An 11,690-nucleotide genomic window follows, 5' to 3' on the forward strand; every position below is an offset into this window, starting at 1 on the left:
AAAAAAAAAAAAAAACTTTGTAAGCACTACTTGTCTTCAAAATACAATTTTGGAAATACTTCTGCGTTGTTTTTAAGTCTGACACAAAAGTTAAAAAGGTTGGGATTGGTAAGATTTTTTACTCTTATGCTCATCAAAAATACAGTAATACTGTGAGATATTTTTACACTATAAAATAACTTCTATTTTTCTATTTAAATGTTAAAAAGTAATTTATTCCTGTGATCAAATCTTCATTTTCAGCACCATTACTCCAGTCTTCAGTGTCACATGATCCTTCAGAAAACAGCCATTTGAAATGGAAATCCGTTTTAAAATCATAAATGTCTTTGTCACTTTTAATCAGTTTAATGCATGTTCGCTGAATAAAAGTATTAATTTCCTTGTAACACTCACTGGCCACTTTAGGTACACTTTGTTGGTACTTTTGATAGTTGTTCAGAAATGCTTTTATTTTACATGGAACATATGCAACAAGGTGCTGGAAACATTCCTGAGATTTTGGATCAGTTACTGTAAATTTGACGGCTGAACATTCATGATGTGACTCTCCTGTTCCACCACATCCCAAAGCTGCTCTACTGGAATGAGATCTGGAGACTGTGGAGGCCATTTGAGTTTAGTGAACTCACGTTCAAGAAACCAGTTTGAGATGATTGTGACATGGCGTGTTATCCTGCTGGAAGTAGCCATCAGAAGATGGTACGCTGTGGTCTTAAAGTGATGGACATGGTCAGCAACAATTCTCAGGTAGTCTGTGATGTTTAAACGATGCTCAGTTGGTACTTAAAGGTTGTATCAGCGATCTCAGGCCCCAAAAAGGCCCAAACATAAATGATCACATTCATCTAATCTTTCCTAACGATCTGCTAGCTGCCCGCCTCATAAGCCCAATAGTGTTTCAACCAATCACCAACAGGGGGTGGGTGTTGTGAGGTTTTGCGCTCTTGCACGAGCAAGTCGACTCGAGCGCAAAACCTCACAACACCCACCCCCTGTCGGTGAATGGTTGAAACACTATTGGGCTTATGAGGCGGGCAGCTAGCGGATCGTTAGGAAAGATTAGATGAATGTGATCATTTATGTTTGGGCCTGAAATCGCTGATACAACCTTTAAGTGCCCAAAGTGTGTCAAAAAAAAAAATCTCCCACACACCAGCAGCAGCCTGAACTGTTGATAAAAGGCAGGATGGATCCATGCTTTCATGTTGTTTACACCAAATTCTGACCCTACTGTCTGAATATCGCAGCAGAAATCGAGACTCATCAGACCAGACAACATTTATCCTTATCTTCTATTGTCCGTTTTTGGTGAGCTCATGTGAATTTTAGCCTCAGTTTTTTGTTCTAATCTGACAGGAGTGGCACCTACCGGTAAATGAATTGAGTTGTTGTTGCCCTGTGATTGGCTGATTAGATATTTATGCAGTTTGACAGGTGTACCTAATAAAGTGGTCGGTCGGTGAGTGTTTCAAAAGTCTTACTGTCCCAAACTTCTGAACAGTAGTCTATGCATACATTATATATAATATAAATAGATACTGCAAGAAATGTAAGCCGTGAAACAAGAAGCAAATTGTGCAAGTTGCCTCCTTTCTAATTCCCATGTATTTTGACTGTAGCGAGCATTTCTGGAGGACACTAATTAAACATTTTTTTTTAATGCTGAAGTCACAGTGCCTTCGACTGCATGTAAAAAAAAAAGAACAGTACAGTTTTCAGGCTTTATTTATCAACCAGATTTATTCTCCCATAAATTGAACCCATGAGGTTTGCTTATTTAGGCCATTGCTAGTGAATGCAAAAAAGAAAAGTTATCTTGACTTAAGATGGTTTGAGAATCCAGAATCCACTTTTTAATTTCTGCACACATAAATCTAAAGATTTTTATGAGGTGGATTGTTACAAATAAATACATTAGTTCTTACAACACCTATAACATTTACTTCGTTTTAGAGACACTTTTCATAACTATTCATTATTCACATTAAAAATCACAAGCACATATGCGCACAAAAACCATATACAGCCAAAAAAAATATGTTTTTCAAGGAGACCAGAATAAACCGCATAAAGTATATTCAAAGTAAAATATTCAACCTTTTGAGTAGTATTAATTTAAAAGAACATAACATTAATAACATCAAAGCATACAAACATATTTTAAGAATGGCTTCAATAAAATAGTTTTCAAAAGGGTGTTTTTTTTACTCGGTCAGAACCTGGATGGATCTGGGAAGAACAAGGACTGCAGTCCTCTTCGCACACTTGTCAAATCTTCATCTTGCTACAAAGACAAGAAAAATGTAATTCAGTCCTGAAGAAATGTATGTGAATTTAAGGATTAAATATCTGCCCTTTCTCACCATTTCTTTGAAGAAACGCTCCTGAACGGACTTCATGTTTTTCTTCATCAAAGACACCTGCGACAGAAGCAACCTTTTTTTAAAAAAAATGTCTAATCTAGACAATCAATGCTTAAAATGGACTTGAACAGTATAATCAAACCATTCTGGACTCCACAGATTCAGATCCTCACCTCCAAAGAGAAGATTTGATCCTCATACTCCAGACAATCATGCACATCGGTCTGAACCGTGCTTTTTAACTTCTGTAATCTGAAACAACAAAATCTAGCCTTTTTAGCAGCCCTTTTTCAAAGCTCTAATGAATTCTTGCCATTATAACACTACAGAGTGAACAAATCAGCAGCATTACATACATCTTGCACCATTTTAGCTATGAATGGCTGGGAAATCCTGTTTGTTACTACAACCCAGAACGACCCACAGATTGTTGCGTAGTCATAAACAGGTATTGTGATTACATTTACATGACAGCTAGGAAATCGATGGCATTCATCTGTTATATTCTCACCTCTTGGTTCCTTTCTCTTGGTATGTATGGAAGGCCAAGGTCTGCTTTTGCCAGTAAGTCTGCAAATATTTCATTAAGTCAGAGGCCATTTACATATAAGTTCATTTTTTTTATTATTCTTATTACAAGGCACTTGGCAAGTCAGCACACTCACGGTCAGTTCCTCCTCCATGCTCCTCAAAGCCATGTCGTCTTGCTCCAGGTCTTCTATTTCACCCAGCAGGACCTGTTTCACTTTCTCCAGCCTCTGAGAACTATATAAGGAGGACAGACAAAGAAAGAAGAAGAGGTCAATATCAAATCTGCTAGAAGGCAGAAACTCTGACCTCTTTTAAGTCGAGGGTCATGTCTGACCTGTACTGGTGTACTTGGACACTGACAGAGGACATGTGCTGCTGTAAGGTCTTTAAAGACTGTCTGGTGTAAAGATCCATTGTCCTGCAGTGATTCTGAGAAGCACACAAGAGAAGTTAGTGGAAAAGGCGAATAAACACTTGTTGAATGCAGCGGGTTTGAATACTTAAATGGTTGTTTAGTGAGAAAAGTGAGATGAATAGCACCTTGAGCTTCCTCTTAATCCCTGAGCTGAACTGATGGCAGATAAAGCCCATCTCCTGATCAGGCTGGGTCAGGTCGACGTCTGCCTCCACACTGGCATGCCTGCAACTGGACCTCGTACAAGATGACAGCGTCTCCACTTCCTCAGCTGCAGGACACACACACACACACACACACACATTAGTCACACTTCAGCACATTCAAAAGCAGTACAGCTGAGCTTCTGAACCATTCGGTTATTTATGAGATTTTTTTGTTTGTTTTGAAGAAATGTATACTTTTATTTAGCAAGGATGCATTAAATTGATCAAAAGTGACAGTAAAGACATTTATAATGTAACAAAATGTCTTTCAAATAAATGCTGCTTTTGAACTTTCTATTCATCAAAGAATCCTGAAAAATGTATCAGTTTCCTCTATATTACAATAGAAAACAGTTATTTTAATTGGTAAAAACTTTAATAATATTGCGTTTTTACTGTATTTTTGATCAAATAAATGCAGCCTTGGTGAGCTCTTTCACTCTCTCTCTCGAGTCTCTCATTACTGGAGATTGTTGTTTCATTGGCCCTTTTATTCAGGCCTCTCTGGTAACTTTTCTTTCTTCTTCCATTGTCTGCAACTATGTCCTCATCCTCTTCCTCAGAGCTGCTCTGATCCTTCACCAGCTGTTTAATATTGGGGCCTGAGGCACAGAAACACAAAGTCATTCACTGAATCAAACAAATCTGGGCTAGTTTCTTAATCAGGAAATTTTCCCAGCAGAATCACCGGTAACAGTGCCTGATGAGTCAGGATTGGGATATATATATGTGTCTGGGAAAGTTAATGAGAAGCACATTCAGTTAAACTGACTGCAAAACCTAAATATTCAGTAATGTGCTGTGTGTTATATTAGAGACTACATCACATATATCAAAACAATAAACCCCATCTTCAACAAGGGTTGCTTAGTTTCTATCCTCGCCGTGTCATGCTGGGTAGCTCTGCCTACAGTTAAATCTCATTGGTCCAAAATCTCGCTTTACATGGCTGTATATTAAAGGTGCAATAGATGATCTGGGAAATGCTAACATTGAAGTCACACGATCCCCATCCTTCCTGCAAATCGCCATTCAAAGCCACGCCTCCTCCAAAACACATGACCGGAAGTGAGACGACCAGTGACAACGTTATTGGATTACAACGTGTGTCATTCAGCGGTGAGAAAACTTTACAGTACAGTGAGCGGAGAAACAGAAGCGATTGCTTGCATGCATAAGTGATTGTGAAATGAGGTCAATTGACCTGTTGACATAAGGAAAGATTGCACTGTATTTCAGCTTTATTCATATGCGATTTCAGGACATAGCATCAACACAGTCGAATCTCACTGAATTATCTGCATAGGGCAGTCATCGGTACATAGAACTGTACTGTCAGATTTCATTCGGGCCGGATGCAATGATTGAATGAACATTTAATGGCCCTACGCCTTCCACAGCGGATATTTATAAAAATACATTTAGACCGCTTATTAGAGATGTAATCATCTATTGCACCTTTAAATATGTTTTGAATGGCTGGTATTTTTATAAGGGAAGAAAATACTCAAGGTCGGAAACTCGTCACATAATGCCTAGTTAGGACGACACATAATCCTTTTTAAAAGGTGATAAATACCCTTACTAGGAGTCCAGTGTTTATCAGTAGGCACGAACAGCTTTCTGGGCTTCATTTTCAGTGCTATATGAGAGGGAGAAGGTGCCTTATTCTCTTTGTCCTCCTCACTGTCCTCATCTCCCTCTGAAAAATCAGCAGACTGGCACCGGATGAGATGCGTGTGGATGGCTGAGGACGGACCTGATTGGCAAATGACACAATGAATACATAGGATGCTTATATTTGTATACTAATAAATGACATAAAACCACAACTTAATTAAAAATCTATTCACCTGACTTAAATTCTGGTCTCTCAGCCTTACTTCCTTGCTTGCTTTCTGGTGTTTTCTGTAAATCGTACAAGAATGAAGTGTGTGTTACGGAAATGTACTACTATCGAAAGTGTAATTGTGCTTAGAAATAAGTTGTTAAACCTGTACCTCTAGCTCAGTGCACATCAAGGCAATGTTGCTCACAGATAGGCGAGAAGATTGGCTCATTGTCACAGAAATGACAGACCTCCTTCCAAAAGATGCTGGGCTGGTTCTGTTCATGTCAGCCCTGTGCTCCTCCTGGAGGTCAAGAGAGATGATTGGGGAGGACAGCGTGCATTTCTCTCTGATGATGAGGGGCTGAGTTGAAGTCCGTGATGAGTGGACCGGACTCAGCTCAACCTGCAGGAGTGGGACAGAGGTGAACATGCATTACATCAGTGGCTTTCAATCCTGATCCTAGAGACCAACCACTGCACCTTTTCTATGCCTCCCTTATTGAACACACCTGATTCAGATTATCAGATCGTTAGGAGAGAGATCCATGAACTGAGCTGAGTGTGTCAGATAAGAGAGACATACAAAATATGCAAAGCGGTGGGTCCCCAGGAGCAGGATTAAAAACAACCGCATTACATTAACATACAATAGTCAACATTTGAAGTGGATCAAAACCTTTCATCAAAGTTATACATGAATTTTGAACAATACCCGTTCTTGTCTTAGGACAACTTTGATTCATGTTTTTGATCCACTTCAAATGTTGACTACTGTACTAACCATTTTAGAGAGTCTTTAAAAACAAAGACAATATATAGATGTGTGAGCAAGAATGTAAAATGGTGTGAGCAGTTTTTATGCTAAAATAAAGACTCAAAGCACACTGGAATTTGTACCTACAGTGGCCCTAAAAAGTATCTGGATACTTATGCCACACTTAAAATGCATGCATGTCATTGTATTACATTATAAATGATCAAACTATGTGGCATTCATTTTAAAGAAATGATATAGATATAGAAATCGTTAAAATAGATGTGTCTACAGAACACTGCTGACACAGGTAACTGAACTAACACAAAATAGATTTATGTACGTAATTATGCAGGAAATACTAAGCATGAACATATATGGGATTATTAGCAGAAATTGATTAAAATTTACATGAAATATTACAATACACACAATCCCCTATTACTAAATTGCACTAGTCTATACAATTAAAAAGTTTTACCATGCATCATCTTGCTCGGAGTGACAGTATAAATGCTTGGAAATAAAGCTTCATGTCTTTAACTCCATACGCAGTCAGCGTCATTTCTCTGAATAAGTTGCGAAGAGTAAATATTATTTCCTGATGTCTTTTTGTTGACCAACATCCACTTCAGACTCTTGGAAATCATTATAAAGCTACAGGTCAGCTCAAATTCTACGGCTTTTTACTAGCATGACAGTTTGCATATGATACGTTATTTGTATATATTGTTGAGCTGATTATTCATTTAACCAACGTTTAAGTCGTTATTATCTTTACTTCTTTGAAATACATGCTGTTATGAAAACACTATTGAATCAATTACAGATACTGTACGAATATCATTGTCATTCTGACATTTTAAAAAAATATTTTGTCTCATCCATCAGCTGTTCTGATATTCGCTATTGTAATGAACATGAACTTAACTTTTAATAAGCAGGGCAAATTCCCAACTTTTAACAAATAACCATTTAATGTTTAGGACATTTACATTGTAAGAATGTACAGGGAGACTTCAGATGCTGACTCATTAGGTAATGTTTTCTTATTAAAATCAGAAGATTTCCTATGTATTCAATAGAATGTGAGGGAATACTAGGAAATTATTAGTGTTGAGCACTGCTTCAGTGTCACATGATCCTTCAAAAATCATTTTAATTTGCTGATTTGCTGCTGAAGAAACTTTTCTTATTATTATCAACAGTGTTGTATAAAGTACTAGAAAGCAATACTTGAGTAAAAGTACAAGTATTGTACTAGAAAAAGACTTTGGTAGAAGTGAAAGTTACATTTTAGAATATTACTTAAGTAAAAGTCTTAATATATCTGATATATACTGTACTTAAGTATCAAAAGTAATTTTCTGATATTTAATGTACTTAAGTAATTGAAGTAAAAGTTTTTGTTTTTTTTTTGATTATGCGTTGAATTCAGCGATCACGGAATTGTGAAAAACTGGACGGACTGTGTAGCCTGTACTGTAGGCTACTTGTGCTATTGTTTATCTCCCACTGCATGTACCTTTAGCTGTAAAAAAAAAATTTGCATCACAATAAGTGTATTGTGATTGTCACTAACATTTTTGTAATTAAACTGAATTTTATTAGGTTTAGTGACATGTTACAATGTTTATAATTTCTGGTAAGCTACGCTTTTTTATTATTTCAATTCAATTCAATTGTGATTTGATTTAATATTGACTCATTTGTATAAATATTAGGTAGGCTACTCAAGATCTGCGGTAATTTTTCTAAAAAAAAAAAAAACAACTCCCCTAATGCTGTAAACATACAGAGAGCCCTAGCTTGTAGTAGGCTATTATTTAAGGTTAAAAATAATTAAATAGAATGCGTTTTTTTTATTATAATAAAACCTTTAATGATATAAGTCAAAATATAATAAATATGTAATATAGAACACATATTTAGCAAAATACTCTCTATAGCTATTTTTTGTCTTGCCAACTGTGCTATAGCCTATTATTAAATGGCTTTCCTGAGGTAAATGTGACATAATTGTCCTCCAGCTATGTTATTGACCTCTTCACGCTGATGAAAAACACTTATTGATCGATATTATGTATGAGGAACATTTCGGTAAGTTATAGGCCTACTGTATCTTTCAACAGTATTCATGTTTTTTTTACTATTAGCTAGTACAGATGATCGGTTCACTTGAGCTAGGGATCTGTCATGTCACGTAACATTTACAAGCGCCAAAACAGTATTTATTTTTTGAATTTCGTAATAAAATTGACATAATCTGAGTTTAAAAACAAAAAAAAATGTTTTATATCATAATGTAACCTGCTCTGTCTAGTTTGTCGGTCGTCCTCTTTGCTTCGCGATTTTTCTGTGCGTGAGAAAATTGATGTGAGGCGTGAGAGCGTGTGGAAAAAGTCAATTGCGTGTGTCTCACGGTGAATGCGTGAGAGTTGGCAGCTCTGTAAGTTAAACGTGCTCCAGGTCCTCCGGCAGGTTCTCGTGCTTCCATGGCGGTTTCAGTTGTGCTTCCTCCTCCTTTGGCATGGCAACAAACAAGCATTACGCTGAAATAGAGCGCGCGCCGTGCGTACTGCAATCTAGGAGCATTGATTCGCCAAACCTCCCTTATTGTAGTCGCACACATTTCTTCTGATTTTATTTTGTAGTAACGAGTAACGAAGATGCTTAGTGGAAATATAGCGGAGTAAAAGTATACATTTTATCTAGGAAATTTAGTGGAGTAAAAGTGAAAGTTGACATAAATTTAAATAACGAAGTAAAGTACAGATACGTGAAATTTCTACTTAAGTACAGTAACGAAGTATTTGTACTCCGTTACATTACAACACTGATTAGCAATTATATATAAAATGTTGTATTATCTATGTGTATATCATTTTGTTGTAGTTTTAATATTTTTATGGAACCTTTCATATTTTTTTTACAAATAAATATTTTGTAACATTATAAATAGCTTTACTGTCATTTGGGACCAGTTAAAAGTAATTGCAAGAAGAAATATTAAATCTTTCATGCAGCATTTTTTTTATTTTTATTATTGTGGTCCAAATACTTTTTAGGGCAACTGTATGATCAGAACTTCCAATGAAATGAGACTTAAGAGCTTTAATGCAGCCCATTAGTACTTGATCTATCTATGAATGTGATTTGGAAACCTGCCCTACGGTTGCTTCCTGTTTACCTGAGCAGCAGGTCGATTCTTCTGACAGCCTCTGGAGGTTGTGGAAACAGGTGTTATGGAGAAAGGAGGTTTCACAGCACCTTTTTTCCCTAGTGTTTTACAGCGAGAGGGGGCCTGGATTTCTTTGAGAGGACTGAGAGGCTCTAGTGGAGAAGAGTCAGCTTCGATTGGAGAGATAGACAGAGAACGGAGAGGTGTAGTATTGGATCTCAAGTTGGTTATTTTTTCGCCTGCTATAGAGAAAAATAAAATGTAAGTTACATAGTGGTTACAAAAGATTGTTGTTTTTGTACTAGGATGTCCATTTATTCAATTTAGTGTGATTCAGTATCGGTAATTAACAAAATGATTTATGCCCCTGACTTGTAAAGTTGACAAATAAACATTTTGATTAATAGCCATCCAATTATACAATTTCATTTAAAACAGTTTAATTCTTACATCTCATCCTCTCAATGGAGGGAGGCGTGCCAAATGTGGAAGACAATCTTGCAGCCCAAGATTCTTTCTGTCTTCTGGCGGACCCCTGAGCAGATGAGGTCTTCTTCACCGTGAGATGCTCTGGACTGGACATCTTCTTGCCTTTATCATTCCTCTGATCTTGCTGAATCTTCACAACGGCCTTTTCTGCCTTTTTCAGCACATTCGTCTCACTTGGTCGCCTGGCTACTTCTACAGATGTTTTCTCTCTCATTTGTTCTCGTCCTGTGGCTTGAGCTGGGACAGTCTGCTGAAACGCTGCTGGTCGGACAACTGCCTTTTTCTATTTGGAGAAGAACAAGACAAAATTCATCAGGACTGTTATCATTAGTCTATCTAGACTCTAAAAGTCTTCAATGAAGGCATTAACACTAATGAAGATCTGCTTGAACTAACTTTGCTAATAGAGAAAAATCACATGCCTTAGGGGGTGGTGCTTTTTCGCTCTCTGACAGGCTGGACAGGTCTTCTGAGTCAGACGGCTCTCTGTAGGTTTTGGTCAAGGCCGCAGCTCTTTGAGGTCGTCCTGTGGCTTTCTTATTTTTGATGCTTGGCTGCCGTTTATCCTCCTGTTCAGCCACTTTCTTCTGCCTCTTCTGTTATTCACCCAATCCAAAAGAAAAGGGAATGATTACTATCAACGAGTTTAAAAACACATAATACTACTCATTCATAAAAATGTAACAAACTTATGTACAGGAAGGGAAATATAATTGAAAATAGGACTGCTCTTTCTGAAATACAAGGTCATTTTCTATGCAGACCCACACTGATATTCAGACTAAACTATGCTGCAAAAATGCTTAATTCAGAAATGAGTCCTGCTTATGACATTACATCTATGAGCACAAAATCACCCATATTTACCAATAAACACCACCTATGTAGCAATTTGACAAGGGCATTCTTACTTATTTCACATGCAGAAAGGTTAACCAATCATAATAGAGGTCATCTTATCCGTAAAATAGTAAGGGTCACAGACTTTCCCCCCTTTTTTAGGTGCAAATATTACAAAAGTGAAAAATAAAGAGCTACAATTTAAGACATCAGTTGTGAAATGATTGGCCTAGTTCTTACCCGCTTTGGCTTGACTTGTTCTTTCACTGGCTTTGGCTTTGGCGAAGGCAAAGGTGTAAATGGCGATTTAACTGAAATAAAATGAAAGTGTAAGAGATTATCTGGTGCAGGAGGATGTAAAAGAGGGAGGGGAAGTAGTTATTCATAAAGTGCATGTAACAGTTAACAACTACTGCTGGAGATGTAAAGCTGGGTACACATCACACGATTTTCAAAGTCGTCGGATTGCTGTTCTTACACTACACGACTGTCTGAGGTACCATTAAGTTGCTGCTGTGTGCACATTACAGGAAGGATCAGCGTCAGGGAGTCACACATTACACAACATTTCAATAGGAAGAATCGCAGACAACTCTGTCTAGTCTACAAACTACATTTCACAAGCAAACACATAGATACAGGAATAGATACAGGAAATAATGTAAATTCACACGCGAGACAGTTCTTGTTAAAATTATGTACGCAAGAAGCTTGTGATTTGCAGCAGAAAAAAAAAATATATATATGAATGAGAGAATGGCTGCTTGCAGAAGCCATGCTTGTTTATGTTCTGTTGCAGGTCTATGACTCCTCCCCCAGAACCTTCCCTTGCCCTGTATCATTCTCTCTCATTAGCTAAGTAATTTCCTGTCAAGACATATTTCACATTGCATGACTCTCAGTCACAGACAGGTCCGTATTTTGAGCATGCTTTACGGGCATCGACGCTTCTATCAGATTGTATCTTTGATCATACACACTATGAGATCGAGTCACTTACATGAACGAGCACTAATTTTCCACAGATTTCGGGCATTTGTCTGTGATATCCACAAAACTGTAACCAAGGGAAAATTG

At 37.3% G+C, this 11,690-nt stretch overlaps 1 protein-coding gene across 1 annotated transcript; it reads right to left on the bottom strand.

Moving 5' to 3' along the window:
- Nucleotides 1-1,712: 1,712 nt before the first annotated feature.
- sycp2 (synaptonemal complex protein 2) lies at nt 1,713-5,805 on the bottom strand. The gene is made up of 11 exons (XM_081386140.1): nt 5,519-5,805; nt 5,372-5,426; nt 5,098-5,277; nt 3,983-4,120; nt 3,438-3,583; nt 3,232-3,326; nt 3,032-3,131; nt 2,878-2,936; nt 2,540-2,618; nt 2,367-2,423; nt 1,713-2,287 (listed from the first exon to the last, which is right to left on the bottom strand). Exons 1-11 carry the CDS (start codon nt 5,777-5,779, stop codon nt 2,216-2,218), a joined length of 1,242 nt encoding a protein of 413 aa, XP_081242266.1. The 5' UTR covers nt 5,780-5,805; the 3' UTR covers nt 1,713-2,215.
- Nucleotides 5,806-11,690: the final 5,885 nt, after the last annotated feature.

This window comes from Scardinius erythrophthalmus (genome assembly GCF_964197995.2).
Source record: "Scardinius erythrophthalmus genome assembly, chromosome: 15".
NCBI classification, from domain to species: Eukaryota; Metazoa; Chordata; class Actinopteri; order Cypriniformes; family Leuciscidae; genus Scardinius; species Scardinius erythrophthalmus.